Source organism: Oncorhynchus kisutch, linkage group LG12 (genome assembly GCF_002021735.2).
Source record: "Oncorhynchus kisutch isolate 150728-3 linkage group LG12, Okis_V2, whole genome shotgun sequence".
NCBI classification, from domain to species: domain Eukaryota; kingdom Metazoa; phylum Chordata; class Actinopteri; order Salmoniformes; family Salmonidae; genus Oncorhynchus; species Oncorhynchus kisutch.
The window spans coordinates 18,222,413-18,244,586 of record NC_034185.2 but is presented as its reverse complement, the minus strand read 5'-3'; the positions used below and the strand labels follow the sequence as shown (position 1 = coordinate 18,244,586).

Sequence of the window (22,174 nt, the reverse complement as noted above, 5' to 3'; positions counted from 1 at the left end):
GCTGTAAGTATCTGTTAGTTTTGTGCAAACTCGTTGCAAGATTGTATTAAGGATGAACCTATCCCGAACCTGATTCCTGTAAGATTGACAACCCTGTCGGATCTGACTTCTGAAATACAATTGGCATAATTGATCATGATACATTTGAACATGCATGCACAAACTTCATGTTAATATTTTGACTGTACTGTCTTTCAGGGAACTGCAGACCAGAATGGATGGGGAAAGTACATCTTGTAGCTAGCTGTAAGTATCTGTTAGTTTTGTGCAAACTCGTTGCAAGATTGTATTAAGGATGAACCTATCCCGAACCTGATTCCTGTAAGATTGACAACCCTGTCGGATCTGACTTCTGAAATACAATTGGCATAATTGATCATGATACATTTGAACATGCATGCACAAACTTCATGTTAATATTTTGACTGTACTGTCTTTCAGGGAACTGCAGACCAGAATGGATGGGGAAAGTACATCTTGTAGCTAGCTGTAAGTAGCTGTTAGTTTTGTGCAAACTCGTTGCAAGATTGTATTAAGGCTGAACCTATCCCGAACCTGATTCCTGTAAGATTGACAACCCTGTCGGATCTGACTTCTGAAATACAATTGGCATAATTGATCATGATACATTTGAACATGCATGCACAAACTTCATGTTAATATTTTGACTGTACTGTCTTTCAGGGAACTGCAGACCAGAATGGATGGGGAAAGTACATCTTGTAGCTAGCTGTAAGTATCTATTAGTTTTGTGCAAACTCGTTGCAAGATTGTATTAAGGATGAACCTATCCCGAACCTGATTCCTGTAAGATTGACAACCCTGTCGGATCTGACTTCTGAAATACAATTGGCATAATTGATCATGATACATTTGAACATGCATGCACAAACTTCATGTTAATATTTTGACTGTACTGTCTTTCAGAGAACTGCAGACCAGAATGGATGGGGAAAGTACATCTTGTAGCTAGCTGTAAGTATCTGTTAGTTTTGTGCAAACTCGTTGCAAGATTGTATTAAGGATGAACCTATCCCGAACCTGATTCCTGTAAGATTGACAACCCTGTCGGATCTGACTTCTGAAATACAATTGGCATAATTGATCATGATACATTTGAACATGCATGCACAAACTTCATGTTAATATTTTGACTGTACTGTCTTTCAGGGAACTGCAGACCAGAATGGATGGGGAAAGTACATCTTGTAGCTAGCTGTAAGTATCTGTTAGTTTTGTGCAAACTCGTTGCAAGATTGTATTAAGGATGAACCTATCCCGAACCTGATTCCTGTAAGATTGACAACCCTGTCGGATCTGACTTCTGAAATACAATTGGCATAATTGATCATGATACATTTGAACATGCATGCACAAACTTCATGTTAATATTTTGACTGTACTGTCTTTCAGGGAACTGCAGACCAGAATGGATGGGAAAAGTACATCTTGTAGCTAGCTGTAAGTATCTGTTAGTTTTGTGCAAACTCGTTGCAAGATTGTATTAAGGATGAACCTATCCCGAACCTGATTCCTGTAAGATTGACAACCCTGTCGGATCTGACTTCTGAAATACAATTGGCATAATTGATCATGATACATTTGAACATGCATGCACAAACTTCATGTTAATATTTTGACTGTACTGTCTTTCAGGGAACTGCAGACCAGAATGGATGGGGAAAGTACATCTTGTAGCTAGCTGTAAGTATCTGTTAGTTTTGTGCAAACTCGTTGCAAGATTGTATTAAGGATGAACCTATCCCGAACCTGATTCCTGTAAGATTGACAACCCTGTCGGATCTGACTTCTGAAATACAATTGGCATAATTGATCATGATACATTTGAACATGCATGCACAAACTTCATGTTAATATTTTGACTGTACTGTCTTTCAGAGAACTGCAGACCAGAATGGATGGGGAAAGTACATCTTGTAGCTAGCTGTAAGTATCTGTTAGTTTTGTGCAAACTCGTTGCAAGATTGTATTAAGGATGAACCTATCCCGAACCTGATTCCTGTAAGATTGACAACCCTGTCGGATCTGACTTCTGAAATACAATTGGCATAATTGATCATGATACATTTGAACATGCATGCACAAACTTCATGTTAATATTTTGACTGTACTGTCTTTCAGGGAACTGCAGACCAGAATGGATGGGGAAAGTACATCTTGTAGCTAGCTGTAAGTAGCTGTTAGTTTTGTGCAAACTCGTTGCAAGATTGTATTAAGGCTGAACCTATCCCGAACCTGATTCCTGTAAGATTGACAACCCTGTCGGATCTGACTTCTGAAATACAATTGGCATAATTGATCATGATACATTTGAACATGCATGCACAAACTTCATGTTAATATTTTGACTGTACTGTCTTTCAGGGAACTGCAGACCAGAATGGATGGGGAAAGTACATCTTGTAGCTAGCTGTAAGTAGCTGTTAGTTTTGTGCAAACTCGTTGCAAGATTGTATTAAGGATGAACCTATCCCGAACCTGATTCCTGTAAGATTGACAACCCTGTCGGATCTGACTTCTGAAATACAATTGGCATAATTGATCATGATACATTTGAACATGCATGCACAAACTTCATGTTAATATTTTGACTGTACTGTCTTTCAGAGAACTGCAGACCAGAATGGATGGGGAAAGTACATCTTGTAGCTAGCTGTAAGTATCTGTTAGTTTTGTGCAAACTCGTTGCAAGATTGTATTAAGGATGAACCTATCCCGAACCTGATTCCTGTAAGATTGACAACCCTGTCGGATCTGACTTCTGAAATACAATTGGCATAATTGATCATGATACATTTGAACATGCATGCACAAACTTCATGTTAATATTTTGACTGTACTGTCTTTCAGGGAACTGCAGACCAGAATGGATGGGGAAAGTACATCTTGTAGCTAGCTGTAAGTAGCTGTTAGTTTTGTGCAAACTCGTTGCAAGATTGTATTAAGGCTGAACCTATCCCGAACCTGATTCCTGTAAGATTGACAACCCTGTCGGATCTGACTTCTGAAATACAATTGGCATAATTGATCATGATACATTTGAACATGCATGCACAAACTTCATGTTAATATTTTGACTGTACTGTCTTTCAGGGAACTGCAGACCAGAATGGATGGGGAAAGTACATCTTGTAGCTAGCTGTAAGTATCTGTTAGTTTTGTGCAAACTCGTTGCAAGATTGTATTAAGGATGAACCTATCCCGAACCTGATTCCTGTAAGATTGACAACCCTGTCGGATCTGACTTCTGAAATACAATTGGCATAATTGATCATGATACATTTGAACATGCATGCACAAACTTCATGTTAATATTTTGACTGTACTGTCTTTCAGGGAACTGCAGACCAGAATGGATGGGGAAAGTACATCTTGTAGCTAGCTGTAAGTATCTGTTAGTTTTGTGCAAACTCGTTGCAAGATTGTATTAAGGATGAACCTATCCCGAACCTGATTCCTGTAAGATTGACAACCCTGTCGGATCTGACTTCTGAAATACAATTGGCATAATTGATCATGATACATTTGAACATGCATGCACAAACTTCATGTTAATATTTTGACTGTACTGTCTTTCAGGGAACTGCAGACCAGAATGGATGGGAAAAGTACATCTTGTAGCTAGCTGTAAGTATCTGTTAGTTTTGTGCAAACTCGTTGCAAGATTGTATTAAGGATGAACCTATCCCGAACCTGATTCCTGTAAGATTGACAACCCTGTCGGATCTGACTTCTGAAATACAATTGGCATAATTGATCATGATACATTTGAACATGCATGCACAAACTTCATGTTAATATTTTGACTGTACTGTCTTTCAGGGAACTGCAGACCAGAATGGATGGGGAAAGTACATCTTGTAGCTAGCTGTAAGTAGCTGTTAGTTTTGTGCAAACTCGTTGCAAGATTGTATTAAGGCTGAACCTATCCCGAACCTGATTCCTGTAAGATTGACAACCCTGTCGGATCTGACTTCTGAAATACAATTGGCATAATTGATCATGATACATTTGAACATGCATGCACAAACTTCATGTTAATATTTTGACTGTACTGTCTTTCAGGGAACTGCAGACCAGAATGGATGGGGAAAGTACATCTTGTAGCTAGCTGTAAGTATCTATTAGTTTTGTGCAAACTCGTTGCAAGATTGTATTAAGGATGAACCTATCCCGAACCTGATTCCTGTAAGATTGACAACCCTGTCGGATCTGACTTCTGAAATACAATTGGCATAATTGATCATGATACATTTGAACATGCATGCACAAACTTCATGTTAATATTTTGACTGTACTGTCTTTCAGAGAACTGCAGACCAGAATGGATGGGGAAAGTACATCTTGTAGCTAGCTGTAAGTATCTGTTAGTTTTGTGCAAACTCGTTGCAAGATTGTATTAAGGATGAACCTATCCCGAACCTGATTCCTGTAAGATTGACAACCCTGTCGGATCTGACTTCTGAAATACAATTGGCATAATTGATCATGATACATTTGAACATGCATGCACAAACTTCATGTTAATATTTTGACTGTACTGTCTTTCAGGGAACTGCAGACCAGAATGGATGGGGAAAGTACATCTTGTAGCTAGCTGTAAGTATCTGTTAGTTTTGTGCAAACTCGTTGCAAGATTGTATTAAGGATGAACCTATCCCGAACCTGATTCCTGTAAGATTGACAACCCTGTCGGATCTGACTTCTGAAATACAATTGGCATAATTGATCATGATACATTTGAACATGCATGCACAAACTTCATGTTAATATTTTGACTGTACTGTCTTTCAGGGAACTGCAGACCAGAATGGATGGGAAAAGTACATCTTGTAGCTAGCTGTAAGTATCTGTTAGTTTTGTGCAAACTCGTTGCAAGATTGTATTAAGGATGAACCTATCCCGAACCTGATTCCTGTAAGATTGACAACCCTGTCGGATCTGACTTCTGAAATACAATTGGCATAATTGATCATGATACATTTGAACATGCATGCACAAACTTCATGTTAATATTTTGACTGTACTGTCTTTCAGGGAACTGCAGACCAGAATGGATGGGGAAAGTACATCTTGTAGCTAGCTGTAAGTATCTGTTAGTTTTGTGCAAACTCGTTGCAAGATTGTATTAAGGATGAACCTATCCCGAACCTGATTCCTGTAAGATTGACAACCCTGTCGGATCTGACTTCTGAAATACAATTGGCATAATTGATCATGATACATTTGAACATGCATGCACAAACTTCATGTTAATATTTTGACTGTACTGTCTTTCAGGGAACTGCAGACCAGAATGGATGGGGAAAGTACATCTTGTAGCTAGCTGTAAGTATCTGTTAGTTTTGTGCAAACTCGTTGCAAGATTGTATTAAGGCTGAACCTATCCCGAACCTGATTCCTGTAAGATTGACAACCCTGTCGGATCTGACTTCTGAAATACAATTGGCATAATTGATCATGATACATTTGAACATGCATGCACAAACTTCATGTTAATATTTTGACTGTACTGTCTTTCAGGGAACTGCAGACCAGAATGGATGGGGAAAGTACATCTTGTAGCTAGCTGTAAGTATCTGTTAGTTTTGTGCAAACTCGTTGCAAGATTGTATTAAGGATGAACCTATCCCGAACCTGATTCCTGTAAGATTGACAACCCTGTCGGATCTGACTTCTGAAATACAATTGGCATAATTGATCATGATACATTTGAACATGCATGCACAAACTTCATGTTAATATTTTGACTGTACTGTCTTTCAGGGAACTGCAGACCAGAATGGATGGGGAAAGTACATCTTGTAGCTAGCTGTAAGTATCTGTTAGTTTTGTGCAAACTCGTTGCAAGATTGTATTAAGGCTGAACCTATCCCGAACCTGATTCCTGTAAGATTGACAACCCTGTCGGATCTGACTTCTGAAATACAATTGGCATAATTGATCATGATACATTTGAACATGCATGCACAAACTTCATGTTACTATTTTGACTGTACTGTCTTTCAGGGAACTGCAGACCAGAATGGATGGGGAAAGTACATCTTGTAGCTAGCTGTTAGTTTTGTGCAAACTCGTTGCAAGATTGTATTAAGGATGAACCTATCCCGAACCTGATTCCTGTAAGATTGACAACCCTGTCGGATCTGACTTCTGAAATACAATTGGCATAATTGATCATGATACATTTGAACATGCATGCACAAACTTCATGTTAATATTTTGACTGTACTGTCTTTCAGGGAACTGCAGACCAGAATGGATGGGGAAAGTACATCTTGTAGCTAGCTGTAAGTATCTGTTAGTTTTGTGCAAACTCGTTGCAAGATTGTATTAAGGCTGAACCTATCCCGAACCTGATTCCTGTAAGATTGACAACCCTGTCGGATCTGACTTCTGAAATACAATTGGCATAATTGATCATGATACATTTGAACATGCATGCACAAACTTCATGTTAATATTTTGACTGTACTGTCTTTCAGGGAACTGCAGACCAGAATGGATGGGGAAAGTACATCTTGTAGCTAGCTGTTAGTTTTGTGCAAACTCGTTGCAAGATTGTATTAAGGATGAACCTATCCCGAACCTGATTCCTGTAAGATTGACAACCCTGTCGGATCTGACTTCTGAAATACAATTGGCATAATTGATCATGATACATTTGAACATGCATGCACAAACTTCATGTTAATATTTTGACTGTACTGTCTTTCAGGGAACTGCAGACCAGAATGGATGGGGAAAGTACATCTTGTAGCTAGCTGTAAGTATCTGTTAGTTTTGTGCAAACTCGTTGCAAGATTGTATTAAGGATGAACCTATCCCGAACCTGATTCCTGTAAGATTGACAACCCTGTCGGATCTGACTTCTGAAATACAATTGGCATAATTGATCATGATACATTTGAACATGCATGCACAAACTTCATGTTAATATTTTGACTGTACTGTCTTTCAGGGAACTGCAGACCAGAATGGATGGGAAAAGTACATCTTGTAGCTAGCTGTAAGTATCTGTTAGTTTTGTGCAAACTCGTTGCAAGATTGTATTAAGGATGAACCTATCCCGAACCTGATTCCTGTAAGATTGACAACCCTGTCGGATCTGACTTCTGAAATAAAATTGGCATAATTGATCATGATACATTTGAACATGCATGCACAAACTTCATGTTAATATTTTGACTGTACTGTCTTTCAGAGAACTGCAGACCAGAATGGATGGGGAAAGTACATCTTGTAGCTAGCTGTAAGTATCTGTTAGTTTTGTGCAAACTCGTTGCAAGATTGTATTAAGGATGAACCTATCCCGAACCTGATTCCTGTAAGATTGACAACCCTGTCGGATCTGACTTCTGAAATACAATTGGCATAATTGATCATGATACATTTGAACATGCATGCACAAACTTCATGTTAATATTTTGACTGTACTGTCTTTCAGGGAACTGCAGACCAGAATGGATGGGGAAAGTACATCTTGTAGCTAGCTGTAAGTATCTGTTAGTTTTGTGCAAACTCGTTGCAAGATTGTATTAAGGCTGAACCTATCCCGAACCTGATTCCTGTAAGATTGACAACCCTGTCGGATCTGACTTCTGAAATACAATTGGCATAATTGATCATGATACATTTGAACATGCATGCACAAACTTCATGTTAATATTTTGACTGTACTGTCTTTCAGGGAACTGCAGACCAGAATGGATGGGGAAAGTACATCTTGTAGCTAGCTGTAAGTATCTGTTAGTTTTGTGCAAACTCGTTGCAAGATTGTATTAAGGATGAACCTATCCCGAACCTGATTCCTGTAAGATTGACAACCCTGTCGGATCTGACTTCTGAAATACAATTGGCATAATTGATCATGATACATTTGAACATGCATGCACAAACTTCATGTTAATATTTTGACTGTACTGTCTTTCAGGGAACTGCAGACCAGAATGGATGGGGAAAGTACATCTTGTAGCTAGCTGTAAGTAGCTGTTAGTTTTGTGCAAACTCGTTGCAAGATTGTATTAAGGCTGAACCTATCCCGAACCTGATTCCTGTAAGATTGACAACCCTGTCGGATCTGACTTCTGAAATACAATTGGCATAATTGATCATGATACATTTGAACATGCATGCACAAACTTCATGTTAATATTTTGACTGTACTGTCTTTCAGGGAACTGCAGACCAGAATGGATGGGGAAAGTACATCTTGTAGCTAGCTGTAAGTAGCTGTTAGTTTTGTGCAAACTCGTTGCAAGATTGTATTAAGGATGAACCTATCCCGAACCTGATTCCTGTAAGATTGACAACCCTGTCGGATCTGACTTCTGAAATACAATTGGCATAATTGATCATGATACATTTGAACATGCATGCACAAACTTCATGTTAATATTTTGACTGTACTGTCTTTCAGGGAACTGCAGACCAGAATGGATGGGAAAAGTACATCTTGTAGCTAGCTGTAAGTATCTATTAGTTTTGTGCAAACTCGTTGCAAGATTGTATTAAGGATGAACCTATCCCGAACCTGATTCCTGTAAGATTGACAACCCTGTCGGATCTGACTTCTGAAATACAATTGGCATAATTGATCATGATACATTTGAACATGCATGCACAAACTTCATGTTAATATTTTGACTGTACTGTCTTTCAGAGAACTGCAGACCAGAATGGATGGGGAAAGTACATCTTGTAGCTAGCTGTAAGTATCTGTTAGTTTTGTGCAAACTCGTTGCAAGATTGTATTAAGGATGAACCTATCCCGAACCTGATTCCTGTAAGATTGACAACCCTGTCGGATCTGACTTCTGAAATACAATTGGCATAATTGATCATGATACATTTGAACATGCATGCACAAACTTCATGTTAATATTTTGACTGTACTGTCTTTCAGGGAACTGCAGACCAGAATGGATGGGGAAAGTACATCTTGTAGCTAGCTGTAAGTATCTGTTAGTTTTGTGCAAACTCGTTGCAAGATTGTATTAAGGATGAACCTATCCCGAACCTGATTCCTGTAAGATTGACAACCCTGTCGGATCTGACTTCTGAAATACAATTGGCATAATTGATCATGATACATTTGAACATGCATGCACAAACTTCATGTTAATATTTTGACTGTACTGTCTTTCAGGGAACTGCAGACCAGAATGGATGGGGAAAGTACATCTTGTAGCTAGCTGTAAGTATCTGTTAGTTTTGTGCAAACTCGTTGCAAGATTGTATTAAGGCTGAACCTATCCCGAACCTGATTCCTGTAAGATTGACAACCCTGTCGGATCTGACTTCTGAAATACAATTGGCATAATTGATCATGATACATTTGAACATGCATGCACAAACTTCATGTTAATATTTTGACTGTACTGTCTTTCAGGGAACTGCAGACCAGAATGGATGGGGAAAGTACATCTTGTAGCTAGCTGTAAGTATCTGTTAGTTTTGTGCAAACTCGTTGCAAGATTGTATTAAGGATGAACCTATCCCGAACCTGATTCCTGTAAGATTGACAACCCTGTCGGATCTGACTTCTGAAATACAATTGGCATAATTGATCATGATACATTTGAACATGCATGCACAAACTTCATGTTAATATTTTGACTGTACTGTCTTTCAGGGAACTGCAGACCAGAATGGATGGGGAAAGTACATCTTGTAGCTAGCTGTAAGTATCTGTTAGTTTTGTGCAAACTCGTTGCAAGATTGTATTAAGGCTGAACCTATCCCGAACCTGATTCCTGTAAGATTGACAACCCTGTCGGATCTGACTTCTGAAATACAATTGGCATAATTGATCATGATACATTTGAACATGCATGCACAAACTTCATGTTAATATTTTGACTGTACTGTCTTTCAGGGAACTGCAGACCAGAATGGATGGGGAAAGTACATCTTGTAGCTAGCTGTTAGTTTTGTGCAAACTCGTTGCAAGATTGTATTAAGGATGAACCTATCCCGAACCTGATTCCTGTAAGATTGACAACCCTGTCGGATCTGACTTCTGAAATACAATTGGCATAATTGATCATGATACATTTGAACATGCATGCACAAACTTCATGTTAATATTTTGACTGTACTGTCTTTCAGGGAACTGCAGACCTGAATGGATGGGGAAAGTACATCTTGTAGCTAGCTGTAAGTATCTGTTAGTTTTGTGCAAACTCGTTGCAAGATTGTATTAAGGCTGAACCTATCCCGAACCTGATTCCTGTAAGATTGACAACCCTGTCGGATCTGACTTCTGAAATACAATTGGCATAATTGATCATGATACATTTGAACATGCATGCACAAACTTCATGTTAATATTTTGACTGTACTGTCTTTCAGGGAACTGCAGACCAGAATGGATGGGGAAAGTACATCTTGTAGCTAGCTGTTAGTTTTGTGCAAACTCGTTGCAAGATTGTATTAAGGATGAACCTATCCCGAACCTGATTCCTGTAAGATTGACAACCCTGTCGGATCTGACTTCTGAAATACAATTGGCATAATTGATCATGATACATTTGAACATGCATGCACAAACTTCATGTTAATATTTTGACTGTACTGTCTTTCAGGGAACTGCAGACCAGAATGGATGGGAAAAGTACATCTTGTAGCTAGCTGTAAGTATCTGTTAGTTTTGTGCAAACTCGTTGCAAGATTGTATTAAGGATGAACCTATCCCGAACCTGATTCCTGTAAGATTGACAACCCTGTCAGATCTGACTTCTGAAATACAATTGGCATAATTGATCATGATACATTTGAACATGCATGCACAAACTTCATGTTAATATTTTGACTGTACTGTCTTTCAGAGAACTGCAGACCAGAATGGATGGGGAAAGTACATCTTGTAGCTAGCTGTAAGTATCTGTTAGTTTTGTGCAAACTCGTTGCAAGATTGTATTAAGGATGAACCTATCCCGAACCTGATTCCTGTAAGATTGACAACCCTGTCGGATCTGACTTCTGAAATACAATTGGCATAATTGATCATGATACATTTGAACATGCATGCACAAACTTCATGTTAATATTTTGACTGTACTGTCTTTCAGGGAACTGCAGACCAGAATGGATGGGGAAAGTACATCTTGTAGCTAGCTGTAAGTAGCTGTTAGTTTTGTGCAAACTCGTTGCAAGATTGTATTAAGGCTGAACCTATCCCGAACCTGATTCCTGTAAGATTGACAACCCTGTCGGATCTGACATGTGTAACAGTATAACTTTATTCCGTCCCCTCACCCATACCCGGGCGCGAACCAGGAACCCTCTGCACGTATCAACAGTCACCCCCGAACCGTCGTTACCCATCGCTCCACAAAAGCCGCGGCCCTTGCAGAGTAAGGGGAACTAGTACTTCAAGGTCTCATAGCAAGTGCCGTCACCGATTGAAACGCTGTTTAGCGCGCACCGCTAACTAAGCTAGCCGTTTCACATCCGTTACACATGCACAATAAAGTTAATGGTAATTTTTTTTACCATACTGTCCCTCAGGTAACTTCAGATCAGACATGGATGAACTAAGTATCTTCTAGGTTTGCGTAAGAGTGACAACCCTTTCGGATCTGACTTTTTTTGTCATTATTGTTATTTATTTTTTACCCCCTTTTCTCCCCAATTTCGTGATATACAATTACACTGCAACTCCGTCGGGAGATGCGAAGGTGGAATCATGCCTCCTTCCCCAACCGCACTTAACACCCGCCTGCTTAACCCGTATGTATGCCAGCCGCACCAATGTTTCGGAGGAAATATCGTTCAACTGATGACTGTGGTCAGCCTGCAGGCACCAGGCCAACCACAAGGAGTCGCTAGAGTGCAATGAGCCAAGTAAAGCTCCCCTGGCCAAACCCTGACGATGTTTTGCCCTTTGTGCACAGCCCTATGGGACTCCCTGTCATGGCCGGTTGTGACACAGCCTGGGATCGAACCCCTGTCTGTAGTGACGCCTTAGACTGCTTTGCCACTCAGGAGTCCCCAATTTGCAGATCTCTGGTGTCACATTTTAACAAAAGGGTGTATCGTTAAATCATTTTCCTGGTTGTCTTTCAGGGCACTGCTTAGTCGTGACTTCATCCTTCCAATTTGTCTCGTTGACTAGCGACGCCTGGGTTTCAAGGTTGGGGGACAGCAGACAAGGAAAGGACAGTGTTACACTTGCATTTTGTGAAGTTGTTGCAAGATTGTATTTAGGATGACACTATCCCGAACATGATTGACAACACTGTCAGACTTGACTTCTGAAATGCAATTTGCAACCAAATGTGTTAGCAGGATTATGGGGAGAATAGCTTTATAAAGGTTGTAACAAGGTGTTTTCATTTATTTAATTCCTAGTGACTGTCTTCGCAAGGGTCATTGTGATCTTTATCATACAATGGAGCTGGCCATCACTACCAATGTGGAGACCGCATTATTGCCTTTTCATTTACAACGGTCTAAATTGGAACTGTGCTACCCTAGGCCAAAGTTCGTTATATTGACTGTATTGATTTGTGGAGTAACTGGATGTTTGAATTTAATAAAGATAATTTAAATGCATTCAGTCTTTTGTTTTTGTTTCACTGCATAGGCTTTTGTCCCAACTCATTTGGGTGTGAATGATGGCCTGTGGAATCTAATGCGTCATAATGTCACATATGTCATTGTTAAATATTTTTTAAATATCAATTATCTAAAGAGTAGATCTTATTTTCTAAGAAAAGCTGCATGTTCAATTTCTTAGTGGTAAGACAGCAGCTATTTAAAAAAATAAAAAAAAGCTTTCACTTGGTAAGTCAGGAACAAATTATTGTTTACAATGACTTCCTATCCCGGCCAAACCCTACACGTACGACGCTGGGCCAATTTTGCGCCGCCCTGTGCTCTAATGAATTTGGCCTAATTTAAGTAATTTTATCATTTGAGAGAACGGAGTAAGACTGTTCTGTCGAGGTAAGGTCTGACTCAACTTTGAGTAACGTTAGATGTAAAATACTTTGCATGTGGCTTTCTCAACATGGACCTTATCAATCAAAACATGTTAAACGGGTGAAAGTTTCCCACAGTATGGCTTACTGACCACAACATGGAGATCCACAAGACAGACTATTATTTGTTATGGGTGCATTTGTCCTATCACCTCCACCGAGGTCCTTACCATTGGCGACTGGAACAAGCTGCAACAAACACTCAAACTGGACGGTTTTATCTCAATCTCTTCAACGACTCAATCATGGACACTCTTACTGACAGTTGTGGCTGCTTGGTGTGATGTATATTTGTCTCTACCTTCGTGCCGTTGTCTGTGCCCAATAATGTTTGTACCCTGTTTTGTGCTGCTACCATGCTATGTTGTCGTCTTAGGTCTCTCTTTATGTCGTGTTGTCGTGATGTGTTGTCTTATTTTTATTTTTAATCCCAGCCCCAGTCCCCGCTGGAGGCCTTTTGCCTGGCCGTCATTGTAAATAAGAATTTGTTCTTAACTGACTTGCCTAGTTAAATAATTAACTTTGGAGGTGGTGTTGCACTTGGAGCAAGTGGTCATGAAGTGCAGGAATGATGTGATAGTGGGTTCAAAGAGTTCCCATGGAGCTAGAGGAGAGATGTAACAAAGGTAATACCTTTGCCCCATTCTCAATTAATCTTTCCTCAATATGTCCAATCCTCAAAAGCCATAGGAAAAGGTCTGAGTGGAGGGACCATTAAGATGAGACAAATGGAAATGGAGCCTCTGACTCTTTGCAATGTATGTTTTTCCCTGTACTGTAACACAACTGAAGCAATGCAATGCTCATACCTGAGTAGTGGCATGCAAAGGGTGTGTGACTGAAGTCACCCAGAGGATGCAAGACCTGCATCAGGCAGAACCTACTCAGGAACAACCTGTTGATGTTGGTCTGTTTTTCACCACAGGTTCCAATTTAAAATAAATCAATTTTTGCTTTATTAGCTTCCAATTTTAAGGACTGGTTTTCTGGACAAAGATCAATTCTAATCCCGGACTATAAAACACCCCAACGTGTTTCTCAAATTGTATAATTTAGGTGCTGGTAAAATGGAATTGATGCCCTGAAGGGGTGAAAGTAGCATACTGGTAATTTACTAGGTATTTATCTTGAAAGACTGGTGCAAATTGTAAAGGAGGATGCACTTGAACATGCTTCTAGAACTGCACTGGCTGTCAGAAGCCTAGAGGACCACAAGCCAACCACCATCGAGCAGAAGACAGTCCCCATCAAGGGCCAGGATCTCTTTATCTGGGACAGAGTCTGAAAGTGTTTCGGATTCCGAATTGGATACATTATTGGCTTTGCTTGACTCTTCGGCTGACTAGACTAACATAACTGAATCTCCATCTGAATTTTATGACTCATCTGAATCCGATTAATCTGAACCAGAGCCTGATTCATAAACTTGAAACACATTCATAGAAATGACTATGCACTGCAAAATGTAATAACTAATTATGGTCGTCAGGATAATATAGATTCCTTCATGAAATGATGCATAAAATACTGTGAAGCCTTGGAAAATATTGCTTTTGAAATGATTATTTACCTGGCTGTTCTAAAGATCACATCGCTACACCCGCAATAACATTGCTAAACATATGTATGTGACCGATAAAATTTGATTTGATAATGCCCTTAACTTTTCTTGTGAGAACTCATTTATAGGACATGACAAAGGGATGAAGATGGCATATGAAGAATATAGCTATGATGCCTGAAATATCTAACACCTATAAAAATGCCTCCCTGTTTGTTCTGGACAATGTCACTCGGCCACTGCTTATGTTATGTGCCAAAAGCACTTAGTAGCCGTAGCGCTTGATCAGTTCCATTACATTACACATAAATCATTGGACAAGGTGTCTTCTGTATGGGAAGTTGTTAACCTTAAGAGCCTCAACACTTGGTCAGAACACACATCACTTGCAGTAAGGTTTTGGAAGGACACATCTTTATCAGCGATAAATAATTGTCAAAAAACTATGTTAAATGTATACACTTTTTATAGGGTTAGGGTTCCCACGGTGCTTACGGAAAACGTCTCCTAAAACCTGTGTGTAAACGGAAGACGTGTGAAATTATTTTCATGTGATATGAAAGTAGAGCGATTTATGGTTCTAGAACCGTACAGCAATTGAGAATCGATTCACGTTTAGGTTGAGTATATGGCTGTTTTGTCCTCCAGAGCCAATTCACCTTTAAACATCCAGAACATGTAAGGTCCTTGGACTATAGGAAGTAACGTCTGGCTCATTTGGTCCATTATTGGGCTAAAAGTAGTCCCAGTCACATTAATAAACTGTTGGCTATAAAATATTATGGATATAATGACAAGATGGCTCCCGGTCCTAACAGTGTGGGGAGTCGTCCACAAAACAACACAGCGAGCTATCTCGCTCCCGCCTAACCTTTCTTTGGATTGGTGGATACATCTCGTTTAACATAGCCACCTCGCGACAACTCCGATATAACGTGTTTTTTCTCAAAGTTTCCGGGATGTTACGTTTCCTACTTACACTCATTGACCAGAAGTATGTGGACACCTGCTCGTCGAACATTTCATTCCAAAATCATGGGCATTAATAAGCCCTTTGCTGCTATAACTGCATCCACTCGCCTGGGAAGGCTTTCCACTAGATGTTGGAACATTGCTGTGGGGACTTGCTTCCATTCAGCCACAAGAGCATTAGTGACTGATGTTGGGCAATTAGGCCTGGCTCCTAGTCTGTGTTCCAATTCAAAGGTCTTTGTTGGGGTTGACGTCAGGGTTCTGTGCAGGCCAGTCAAGTTCTTCCACACGACCTCGACAAACCGTTTCTGAAACAGGAAAGGGCCTTCCCCAAACTGTTGTCACAAAGTTGGAAGCACAGAATGTCATTGTATGCTGTAGCATTAAAATTTCCCATCACTGGAACTAAGGGGCCAAGCCCAAACCATAAAAAACAGCCCCAGACCATTGTCCCTTCTCCAAACTTTACAGTTGGCACTCTGTTTGTGGCAAGTAGTGTTCTTCTGGCATCAACCAAACTCAGGTGGTGAAGCATGATTCATCACTCCAGAGAACGTGTTTCCAATTCTCCACAGTACAATGGTGGCGAACTTTACACCAGCCTTCGCTTGGCATTGTGCATGGTAATCTTAGGCTTGTGCAGCTGTTTGGCCATGGAAACCCATTTCATGCATCTCCCTTCAAACAGTTATTGTGCTGACGTTGCTTCCAGAGGCACTTTGGAACTCTGTAGTGACTGTTGCAACCGAGGACAGACAATTTTGAACACGTTACGCCTTCAGCACACATTCTGTGAGCTTGTGTGGCCTACCAATTCGTGGCTGAGCTGTTGTTGCTCCTAAATGTTTTCACTTCACAATAACAGCACTTACAGTTGACCAGAGCAGAAATTTGACCAGCTGACTTCTGGGAAAGGTGGCATCCTATGACAGTACCACATCGAAAGTCACTGAGCTCTTCAGTAAGGCCATTCTACTGCCAGTGTTTGTCTATGGAGATTGCATGGCTATGTGCTCGATTTTATACGCCAATCATCAATGGGTGTGATTGAAAAAGCAGAATCCACTAATTTGAAGGGGTGTCCTACTTTTGCATATATAGTGTATATCATTACACTCTTAAGAACTTAAGCATTACAAAACGTATATTCGATCAAGTAAACTTCACGTTACAAATAAGCCATTCATTTGCTTGTTGACCAATTTCGACACTGACCATACAAAAACTCCTTGCTTTTTGGTTGGCGAAAGAACGACAAGTCGCCATCTGCTGGAGGGAGACAGAGTTCCCACCGAGTTGGCCCACTCTCTTCCTTTTCGAGTCTACATCGGCAAAATGCACCAGCCCGTGGTTTGCAGCTGCAGAAACCCCATATATGTTGAAGCACTCGCGGCGTCAACTAGCCGCCATTTTACATTATCGGGACAGGAGTGAAAACCCGACCTACCCCGGGAATCGTAGATTTTTTTTCTTTTTTTTTGTAACACCCTGAAATCAGACAAAATCAACACCGTGCACCTTAGTGAACTATCAAATGGTAAATATTTGCCTGATGTGCCAACTGGTCAAGCTAGGGATTAGGTGAAGCGGTTTGTTATTGTAGTGTTTTCAAACAATGTGTAACGTGGTTAACGTTAGCTAACTAGCAAGCTAGCTACTCCTACCCGGCATTTTGAAAATGGATTCCAGAGCTAATGTCGTTAGCTAGACAGCTAACTTAATAGCTAGTTATTTGGCGGCTGGACACCAGGCCGGGGCCACGGAGTAGCTAGCTATGTTAGTTTCACTAATGTTACTAGCGAACCGGGGGAAAATATTTTAGACACATTCCTGAAGAAGGGGTTAACATTAGCTAATGTATTAGCAAATGCGTTAATTATAGAACAATGAGGTTTAGTTATATCTGTGGTATTAGTTTACTGGCTACTTTACAATGCATTACTAAACAAGCCTACTACAGCAGTGCCGTCAATGCGCACAAAACACGTGTAACGCTAGTTTGCTGGTTCCTAAATGAGTCCAAAAACACACCCAAATGTTAGCTACATACTGTAGCTAACGTTAGTTATATTTAACGGTTATCTTAATTTCCGAAGTTCAGTATAAAGTCGGGTACCTCTGGAATTGAGTTATTTTAAGGCACTGTTTGCACATTTCTCTTCGTTGCAGGAGTTTAATGATTAGCATGATCATAAAAGGGTTGTTGCTATACTACATTTCCCCGTCTAATTTATTTGACTCATTGCATTACACAGATGTCTGGAGACATGGTGACTGATCAAGTAAATGGAAATGGTACAGAAGAACCAATGGACACAACTACAGTGGACACAACTACAGTGGACACAACTGCAGCAGCAGTTAAACATTCAGACCATTTCCAGACTTTATTAGACGCTGGTTTACCACAGAAAATTGCTGAAAAATTAGATGCAATTTACGTAGCAGGTGAGCGCAACTACCGTAATTGTCTGCCTTTTTAGTTATATCTATGACCAGTTTGTATTTACCACATAAACTTTGTCTGATTTATTTGCAAAATGGGTACAAACAACGCTATCCTCACCCTACCCAAAAAACTGTATTTCTGAGTGGGAATTTTAATGAAATGTGTCAAGACAGAGTAGAGAAGCTATTGCTTAATATGGATGGGAACCTATTGTGGTTTTAGTATAAATTTTGAAACTGGAGTGGATGGGGGAGGGTTGTCTTGATATGGTCTCAAGGGGAATCTGAGGCCATGGCATATGCAGGAACAATGGCACCAGCTGCCTGGACTGGGACAAGTGATGTCCCCCAGAAGCACATTGTGGACAATATAAAGAAAAGCATAACAGGCCTCATAAGACATCTGTATTTACAAGTACAGCTGACTGACTTGGGTTTTACAGTGTGGTGCTTGCTTATGGGTGCAGATAGTGAGATGTTTTGATAAGCTGCATGTTTGTTTATTTCCTTAAGTTTCTGTTACCCGTGTTCATGTTTTCACTACAAACCCAACTTTTTCTAGCAATATTAATTACTTTGTGTTGCTTGTCCACATGATATCTATTACTCAAATCCCGGAGCAACTCAACAGTGCTGTGATGTTTTTCCGCTAAGATCTGATTGGACATAATGCTATGTCTTATTGTGATGTCATTGGTGAACAAAATGGTTATATTTGGAATGTCTCATCTACAGGACTGGTAGCACACAGTGACCTAGATGAAAGGGCTATTGAAGCGTTGAAAGAATTTAATGAAGAAGGTGCTCTGCAAGTCCTGCTTCAGTTTAAGGAAAGTGATCTGTCGCACGTGCAAGTAAGTGGGGCAGCGTTACTCTTGGTTGAGGATGTTTTTCTGATTTAGTGAAACACTGGGAGGACATAAAAGCTCCAATGTTCCCATGCAGAACAAAAGTGCATTTCTCTGTGGAGTAATGAAGACTTACAGACAGAGGGAGAAGCAAGGGACCAAAGTTTCAGATTCCACAAAGGGACCAGATGAGGCAAAAATAAAGGTATGTCAACACCAGGAACTTAACTTTCCATGCTCTTTGTAGAAATGAAATATTTCTGTTCCAATCTCTTCCCACTGCCTTGGCATTATTGTAGTAGTTGGACATTTGCTGGCAGACTAGACTCCACTTAGCTTGTCAAGAGTATTATACCAAGGTTCCAAAAGTCTGTGAATATTTTGGTTATTTGTGACAATCAATCATGGTTTTTGTGTAGTTGCAACATTTAATCTATTTATTTTGATTATGTCAGGCTCTGCTTGATAGAACCAGCTATACACTTGATGTGACAACGGGTCAGCGCAAGTATGGAGGCCCCCCCCCAGAGTCTGTGTATTCAGGTTCTCAACCCACTATTGGAACAGAGGTAAGGTCTTTACCTTTCAGTGAACAAACGCACATGAATGAGACCATCAAACATCTTCAAGTTGCTGTTTGTCCTAATGATATTTGTAGTTCTGGAGAGACTCTTGAGAGCTTACTGCTAAGATCTGACTGTAAGTGTAATAAATAAATAAATCTTCTCGTGCCATTTGAGTTCCATAATTTTTGTGTATTTATTTCCATAACCGGGCACTTTCGCATCTGCTTAGATGTTTCTTCATGACATGTTCCCTCCCTTTCCAGATATTTGTTGGGAAAATTCCTCGAGACTTGTTTGAGGACGAGCTGGTGCCGCTCTTTGAGAAGGCGGGACCTATCTGGGATCTACGTCTAATGATGGACCCACTTAGTGGCCTGAACAGGGGGTACGCCTTTGTCACTTTCTGCACTAAAGAGGCTGCCTCAGAGGCAGTAAACCTGGTGAGTGTGTCTTTGTGCCTTGACGAAGGTTGCAGAATTCCAGTAACTTTAAATGAATTCCATGGTTTTCCAGAAATCCTGATTGTAGGATTCCACATTTCATAATTATTTGCTCCTGATTCCAGGAATCCTCCAACTGGGATTTCAGGAATACCTGGGAATTTTGCAACACCAACCTTGACACTCCAGTTATGGCATCCTCTACAGCAGGGATCTCCAACAGGTCGATCGCGAGCTACTAGTAACTCGCAGCCCACATATGAGTAGCTCGCCAAACAATTCTGAAAGTACATGCAATTTCCATATGTTCCACTGCAAACTGTGATAAACAAATTTCACCAGTATCCGCTACGATCTAATCAACCCAACATTGACATTATCTCAACCCCTGGTTAGCCACTATTGGCTTAAAAAGCTAAATCTAACACAATATCTGCCAGTTAATTTGCAGCAATATTGCCCCTGTCTGAGTTGTGCACGCGTTTCTATCGCTCCGTGTGTAGCTAGTTGTCTTGTGGGTTGACAGAAATGCTTTCCCCAAAGCCGTCTCAATTAAATGTTAACTGCAAAGTAGGCTAACCTGGCAGAAGTATATTATTTGTATCGATTTGTTACCTGCAAACGTTGCCATGAAATCTGAGCAGCAGCTGTACAGAACCATCACTAGAACGGCACATCAGATGGCACATTCCTCATCTGCCAGATGCACAATTAAAGGTAGAATTACACAAAAAAATCAAAATGTCTTCATTTTCTTCCAGACTTATAAAAATGGTCTTCGGGTGCGATTTAAAGCATTGTCATAGACTCAGAAAATCAACATTTGTTTTTCTTTGAACAATTGTATTTTTTATTTCAAAACAAATCTAAAACCATGAAAAATAAAATTGAGAACATAATTTTGGGAAATATACACCATTTGGAGAGAAAAAATCCTTTGTTTATTAACCATGATTTTACCTGGTATATTTACTGAAAACGCAGTGCACTACTTTCTCTTGTACAGTAAGGACCTGGGGAAGAGTTGCAGGGGAGGGAGGAAAATGTGCCTATTTGAAAGCCACTTTTTTTTTAGCTCATGCTAGAAAAGGTTGGAGAACCCTGCTCTATGGTATTCCTCAAATTTGTTTTCAGGCTTCATCGGTTTAAACAATTTGAAAATATTAACCTTCTGTGCCATGGTGGTTTCATATTTATGCTTGTCACCCTGGTTGACGAGTTCCTCTCTTTCCGTAGTGTAATAATCATGAAATACGCCCCGGCAAGCACATTGGAGTGTGTATATCTGTTGCCAATAACAGGCTGTTCGTCGGCTCCATCCCCAAGAGTAAAACGAAAGAGCAGATGGTTGAGGAGTTTGCTAAAGTCACAGGTAAGAAACATATTTGCTGCTGGGTGAGATTAGGGCTCTTCATTTTATTAAGTTAATGACATGTCTTCTGGTTGTAGCTAACTACATCAAGAGCAGATTTGCTTTAGCTATGAGAATGTGATATTTAATGCACTTCAAACCTGAACTGACTTTTTTCTTTTTCCAACAGAGGGTCTTAATGATGTCATACTGTACCATCAGCCGGATGACAAAAAGAAGAACCGAGGTTTTTGCTTTTTGGAATACGAGGACCATAAAACTGCTGCTCAGGCCAGACGCAGGCTGATGAGTGGCAAGGTGAAAGTCTGGGGGATTGTGGTTACTGTGGAATGGGCAGACCCCATCGAGGAACCTGATTCGGAGGTCATGGCCAAGGTAGGTGATCTGATTATTACAAAGTGATGAAACACTGGATAAATGAGTTGTATCCCTAATGATACCCTATTCCCTATATAGTGCACTACTTTTGACTAGGGGCCATTGGACCTGTGCGGAAGTAGTGCACTATATAGGGTGTCATTTGGGACGCCTCTAGGGTTTCTGAATGTTGCTTATTTAACTTTATCTTGGGTATAAAAATCCCTCTGTTGAAGGACAGGGGATGTACATTGATTGGTTTCCCACCTGAAGTCTTGCTTCATAGGCTTGCAGTTGAAAATGTATCAACCTCAAGTTTTGCATTTAACAAAACGCAACAGCTAGTCTTTAACTGGGTGGAGATCACACTGACGTCTTTGTGGAAACCATGTACTTGAAATTCATAACACGTTTCCTTTCATGCATTTCAATCCACAGGTCAAAGTTTTGTTTGTCCGAAACCTTGCGAACAGTGTTACGGAAGAAATACTGGAAAAATCATTCGGCAAGTTTGGTAGACTGGAGCGAGTGAAAAAGCTGAAAGATTACGCGTTCATTCACTTTGATGAGAGGGACAGTGCAATCAAGGTACTGCCGTTGAGT

The 22,174-nt window shown here is 40.2% G+C and overlaps 1 protein-coding gene, 1 long non-coding RNA gene and 46 other non-coding genes across 54 annotated transcripts in view; all 48 read left to right on the top strand.

Moving 5' to 3' along the window:
* Window positions 1-44: 44 nt before the first annotated feature.
* On the top strand, window positions 45-116 carry LOC116376665 (small nucleolar RNA SNORD50). The gene has a single exon (XR_004212110.1). It is a non-coding gene; the product is annotated as a small nucleolar RNA SNORD50 (small nucleolar RNA).
* Window positions 117-287: 171 nt separating this feature from the next.
* LOC116376664 (small nucleolar RNA SNORD50) lies at window positions 288-359 on the top strand. Its single transcript, XR_004212109.1, has one exon. It is a non-coding gene; the product is annotated as a small nucleolar RNA SNORD50 (small nucleolar RNA).
* A 171-nt stretch (window positions 360-530) lies between these two features.
* On the top strand, window positions 531-602 carry LOC116376614 (small nucleolar RNA SNORD50). The gene has a single exon (XR_004212059.1). It is a non-coding gene; the product is annotated as a small nucleolar RNA SNORD50 (small nucleolar RNA).
* A 171-nt stretch (window positions 603-773) lies between these two features.
* LOC116376663 (small nucleolar RNA SNORD50) lies at window positions 774-845 on the top strand. The gene has a single exon (XR_004212108.1). It is a non-coding gene; the product is annotated as a small nucleolar RNA SNORD50 (small nucleolar RNA).
* A 171-nt stretch (window positions 846-1,016) lies between these two features.
* LOC116376662 (small nucleolar RNA SNORD50) lies at window positions 1,017-1,088 on the top strand. Its single transcript, XR_004212107.1, has one exon. It is a non-coding gene; the product is annotated as a small nucleolar RNA SNORD50 (small nucleolar RNA).
* A 171-nt stretch (window positions 1,089-1,259) lies between these two features.
* On the top strand, window positions 1,260-1,331 carry LOC116376661 (small nucleolar RNA SNORD50). The gene has a single exon (XR_004212106.1). It is a non-coding gene; the product is annotated as a small nucleolar RNA SNORD50 (small nucleolar RNA).
* A 171-nt stretch (window positions 1,332-1,502) lies between these two features.
* Window positions 1,503-1,574, top strand: LOC116376660 (small nucleolar RNA SNORD50). Its single transcript, XR_004212105.1, has one exon. It is a non-coding gene; the product is annotated as a small nucleolar RNA SNORD50 (small nucleolar RNA).
* Window positions 1,575-1,745: 171 nt separating this feature from the next.
* Window positions 1,746-1,817, top strand: LOC116376659 (small nucleolar RNA SNORD50). The gene has a single exon (XR_004212104.1). It is a non-coding gene; the product is annotated as a small nucleolar RNA SNORD50 (small nucleolar RNA).
* A 171-nt stretch (window positions 1,818-1,988) lies between these two features.
* On the top strand, window positions 1,989-2,060 carry LOC116376658 (small nucleolar RNA SNORD50). Its single transcript, XR_004212103.1, has one exon. It is a non-coding gene; the product is annotated as a small nucleolar RNA SNORD50 (small nucleolar RNA).
* A 171-nt stretch (window positions 2,061-2,231) lies between these two features.
* LOC116376613 (small nucleolar RNA SNORD50) lies at window positions 2,232-2,303 on the top strand. Its single transcript, XR_004212058.1, has one exon. It is a non-coding gene; the product is annotated as a small nucleolar RNA SNORD50 (small nucleolar RNA).
* A 171-nt stretch (window positions 2,304-2,474) lies between these two features.
* LOC116376656 (small nucleolar RNA SNORD50) lies at window positions 2,475-2,546 on the top strand. Its single transcript, XR_004212101.1, has one exon. It is a non-coding gene; the product is annotated as a small nucleolar RNA SNORD50 (small nucleolar RNA).
* A 171-nt stretch (window positions 2,547-2,717) lies between these two features.
* On the top strand, window positions 2,718-2,789 carry LOC116376655 (small nucleolar RNA SNORD50). Its single transcript, XR_004212100.1, has one exon. It is a non-coding gene; the product is annotated as a small nucleolar RNA SNORD50 (small nucleolar RNA).
* A 171-nt stretch (window positions 2,790-2,960) lies between these two features.
* Window positions 2,961-3,032, top strand: LOC116376612 (small nucleolar RNA SNORD50). The gene has a single exon (XR_004212057.1). It is a non-coding gene; the product is annotated as a small nucleolar RNA SNORD50 (small nucleolar RNA).
* Window positions 3,033-3,203: 171 nt separating this feature from the next.
* On the top strand, window positions 3,204-3,275 carry LOC116376654 (small nucleolar RNA SNORD50). Its single transcript, XR_004212099.1, has one exon. It is a non-coding gene; the product is annotated as a small nucleolar RNA SNORD50 (small nucleolar RNA).
* Window positions 3,276-3,446: 171 nt separating this feature from the next.
* On the top strand, window positions 3,447-3,518 carry LOC116376653 (small nucleolar RNA SNORD50). Its single transcript, XR_004212098.1, has one exon. It is a non-coding gene; the product is annotated as a small nucleolar RNA SNORD50 (small nucleolar RNA).
* Window positions 3,519-3,689: 171 nt separating this feature from the next.
* On the top strand, window positions 3,690-3,761 carry LOC116376652 (small nucleolar RNA SNORD50). The gene has a single exon (XR_004212097.1). It is a non-coding gene; the product is annotated as a small nucleolar RNA SNORD50 (small nucleolar RNA).
* A 171-nt stretch (window positions 3,762-3,932) lies between these two features.
* Window positions 3,933-4,004, top strand: LOC116376610 (small nucleolar RNA SNORD50). Its single transcript, XR_004212055.1, has one exon. It is a non-coding gene; the product is annotated as a small nucleolar RNA SNORD50 (small nucleolar RNA).
* A 171-nt stretch (window positions 4,005-4,175) lies between these two features.
* On the top strand, window positions 4,176-4,247 carry LOC116376651 (small nucleolar RNA SNORD50). Its single transcript, XR_004212096.1, has one exon. It is a non-coding gene; the product is annotated as a small nucleolar RNA SNORD50 (small nucleolar RNA).
* A 171-nt stretch (window positions 4,248-4,418) lies between these two features.
* On the top strand, window positions 4,419-4,490 carry LOC116376650 (small nucleolar RNA SNORD50). Its single transcript, XR_004212095.1, has one exon. It is a non-coding gene; the product is annotated as a small nucleolar RNA SNORD50 (small nucleolar RNA).
* A 171-nt stretch (window positions 4,491-4,661) lies between these two features.
* Window positions 4,662-4,733, top strand: LOC116376649 (small nucleolar RNA SNORD50). The gene has a single exon (XR_004212094.1). It is a non-coding gene; the product is annotated as a small nucleolar RNA SNORD50 (small nucleolar RNA).
* A 171-nt stretch (window positions 4,734-4,904) lies between these two features.
* On the top strand, window positions 4,905-4,976 carry LOC116376648 (small nucleolar RNA SNORD50). The gene has a single exon (XR_004212093.1). It is a non-coding gene; the product is annotated as a small nucleolar RNA SNORD50 (small nucleolar RNA).
* Window positions 4,977-5,147: 171 nt separating this feature from the next.
* LOC116376647 (small nucleolar RNA SNORD50) lies at window positions 5,148-5,219 on the top strand. Its single transcript, XR_004212092.1, has one exon. It is a non-coding gene; the product is annotated as a small nucleolar RNA SNORD50 (small nucleolar RNA).
* Window positions 5,220-5,390: 171 nt separating this feature from the next.
* Window positions 5,391-5,462, top strand: LOC116376609 (small nucleolar RNA SNORD50). The gene has a single exon (XR_004212054.1). It is a non-coding gene; the product is annotated as a small nucleolar RNA SNORD50 (small nucleolar RNA).
* Window positions 5,463-5,633: 171 nt separating this feature from the next.
* LOC116376645 (small nucleolar RNA SNORD50) lies at window positions 5,634-5,705 on the top strand. Its single transcript, XR_004212090.1, has one exon. It is a non-coding gene; the product is annotated as a small nucleolar RNA SNORD50 (small nucleolar RNA).
* Window positions 5,706-5,876: 171 nt separating this feature from the next.
* LOC116376608 (small nucleolar RNA SNORD50) lies at window positions 5,877-5,948 on the top strand. The gene has a single exon (XR_004212053.1). It is a non-coding gene; the product is annotated as a small nucleolar RNA SNORD50 (small nucleolar RNA).
* Window positions 5,949-6,109: 161 nt separating this feature from the next.
* Window positions 6,110-6,181, top strand: LOC116376644 (small nucleolar RNA SNORD50). The gene has a single exon (XR_004212089.1). It is a non-coding gene; the product is annotated as a small nucleolar RNA SNORD50 (small nucleolar RNA).
* A 171-nt stretch (window positions 6,182-6,352) lies between these two features.
* LOC116376607 (small nucleolar RNA SNORD50) lies at window positions 6,353-6,424 on the top strand. Its single transcript, XR_004212052.1, has one exon. It is a non-coding gene; the product is annotated as a small nucleolar RNA SNORD50 (small nucleolar RNA).
* Window positions 6,425-6,585: 161 nt separating this feature from the next.
* On the top strand, window positions 6,586-6,657 carry LOC116376643 (small nucleolar RNA SNORD50). The gene has a single exon (XR_004212088.1). It is a non-coding gene; the product is annotated as a small nucleolar RNA SNORD50 (small nucleolar RNA).
* A 171-nt stretch (window positions 6,658-6,828) lies between these two features.
* Window positions 6,829-6,900, top strand: LOC116376642 (small nucleolar RNA SNORD50). Its single transcript, XR_004212087.1, has one exon. It is a non-coding gene; the product is annotated as a small nucleolar RNA SNORD50 (small nucleolar RNA).
* A 171-nt stretch (window positions 6,901-7,071) lies between these two features.
* On the top strand, window positions 7,072-7,143 carry LOC116376641 (small nucleolar RNA SNORD50). Its single transcript, XR_004212086.1, has one exon. It is a non-coding gene; the product is annotated as a small nucleolar RNA SNORD50 (small nucleolar RNA).
* Window positions 7,144-7,226: 83 nt separating this feature from the next.
* On the top strand, window positions 7,227-12,579 carry LOC109900634 (uncharacterized). Its single transcript, XR_004211887.1, has 2 exons — window positions 7,227-7,273; window positions 12,091-12,579. It is a non-coding gene; the product is annotated as an uncharacterized LOC109900634 (long non-coding RNA).
* Window positions 7,315-7,386, top strand: LOC116376640 (small nucleolar RNA SNORD50). The gene has a single exon (XR_004212085.1). It is a non-coding gene; the product is annotated as a small nucleolar RNA SNORD50 (small nucleolar RNA).
* Window positions 7,558-7,629, top strand: LOC116376606 (small nucleolar RNA SNORD50). The gene has a single exon (XR_004212051.1). It is a non-coding gene; the product is annotated as a small nucleolar RNA SNORD50 (small nucleolar RNA).
* LOC116376639 (small nucleolar RNA SNORD50) lies at window positions 7,801-7,872 on the top strand. Its single transcript, XR_004212084.1, has one exon. It is a non-coding gene; the product is annotated as a small nucleolar RNA SNORD50 (small nucleolar RNA).
* On the top strand, window positions 8,044-8,115 carry LOC116376605 (small nucleolar RNA SNORD50). The gene has a single exon (XR_004212050.1). It is a non-coding gene; the product is annotated as a small nucleolar RNA SNORD50 (small nucleolar RNA).
* On the top strand, window positions 8,287-8,358 carry LOC116376638 (small nucleolar RNA SNORD50). The gene has a single exon (XR_004212083.1). It is a non-coding gene; the product is annotated as a small nucleolar RNA SNORD50 (small nucleolar RNA).
* Window positions 8,530-8,601, top strand: LOC116376637 (small nucleolar RNA SNORD50). Its single transcript, XR_004212082.1, has one exon. It is a non-coding gene; the product is annotated as a small nucleolar RNA SNORD50 (small nucleolar RNA).
* Window positions 8,773-8,844, top strand: LOC116376636 (small nucleolar RNA SNORD50). The gene has a single exon (XR_004212081.1). It is a non-coding gene; the product is annotated as a small nucleolar RNA SNORD50 (small nucleolar RNA).
* LOC116376634 (small nucleolar RNA SNORD50) lies at window positions 9,016-9,087 on the top strand. The gene has a single exon (XR_004212079.1). It is a non-coding gene; the product is annotated as a small nucleolar RNA SNORD50 (small nucleolar RNA).
* LOC116376604 (small nucleolar RNA SNORD50) lies at window positions 9,259-9,330 on the top strand. The gene has a single exon (XR_004212049.1). It is a non-coding gene; the product is annotated as a small nucleolar RNA SNORD50 (small nucleolar RNA).
* On the top strand, window positions 9,502-9,573 carry LOC116376633 (small nucleolar RNA SNORD50). The gene has a single exon (XR_004212078.1). It is a non-coding gene; the product is annotated as a small nucleolar RNA SNORD50 (small nucleolar RNA).
* On the top strand, window positions 9,745-9,816 carry LOC116376603 (small nucleolar RNA SNORD50). The gene has a single exon (XR_004212048.1). It is a non-coding gene; the product is annotated as a small nucleolar RNA SNORD50 (small nucleolar RNA).
* LOC116376632 (small nucleolar RNA SNORD50) lies at window positions 9,978-10,049 on the top strand. The gene has a single exon (XR_004212077.1). It is a non-coding gene; the product is annotated as a small nucleolar RNA SNORD50 (small nucleolar RNA).
* Window positions 10,221-10,292, top strand: LOC116376602 (small nucleolar RNA SNORD50). Its single transcript, XR_004212047.1, has one exon. It is a non-coding gene; the product is annotated as a small nucleolar RNA SNORD50 (small nucleolar RNA).
* On the top strand, window positions 10,454-10,525 carry LOC116376631 (small nucleolar RNA SNORD50). The gene has a single exon (XR_004212076.1). It is a non-coding gene; the product is annotated as a small nucleolar RNA SNORD50 (small nucleolar RNA).
* LOC116376599 (small nucleolar RNA SNORD50) lies at window positions 10,697-10,768 on the top strand. Its single transcript, XR_004212044.1, has one exon. It is a non-coding gene; the product is annotated as a small nucleolar RNA SNORD50 (small nucleolar RNA).
* Window positions 10,940-11,011, top strand: LOC116376630 (small nucleolar RNA SNORD50). The gene has a single exon (XR_004212075.1). It is a non-coding gene; the product is annotated as a small nucleolar RNA SNORD50 (small nucleolar RNA).
* A 4,285-nt stretch (window positions 12,580-16,864) lies between the features above and the next one.
* Window positions 16,865-22,174, top strand: part of LOC109900633 (heterogeneous nuclear ribonucleoprotein Q) — a 9,781-nt gene continuing 4,471 nt past the window's right edge. For 4 of the 7 annotated variants that reach the window (XM_020496347.2, XM_020496346.2, XM_020496345.2 and 1 more), the window contains exons 1-9: window positions 16,921-17,077; window positions 17,796-17,988; window positions 18,724-18,842; window positions 18,934-19,041; window positions 19,292-19,405; window positions 19,666-19,842; window positions 21,079-21,214; window positions 21,384-21,589; window positions 22,010-22,159. In XM_020496347.2, coding sequence (XP_020351936.1) covers window positions 17,075-17,077; window positions 17,796-17,988; window positions 18,724-18,842; window positions 18,934-19,041; window positions 19,292-19,405; window positions 19,666-19,842; window positions 21,079-21,214; window positions 21,384-21,589; window positions 22,010-22,159 — 1,206 coding nt within the window. In that variant the 5' untranslated portion in view covers window positions 16,921-17,074. Of the gene's footprint in view, window positions 17,078-17,795; window positions 17,989-18,723; window positions 18,843-18,933; window positions 19,042-19,291; window positions 19,406-19,665; window positions 19,843-21,078; window positions 21,215-21,383; window positions 21,590-22,009; window positions 22,160-22,174 lie in introns of all 7 variants that reach the window. The other 3 variants (XM_020496349.2, XM_020496348.2, XM_020496343.2) reach the window with 2 other exon arrangements.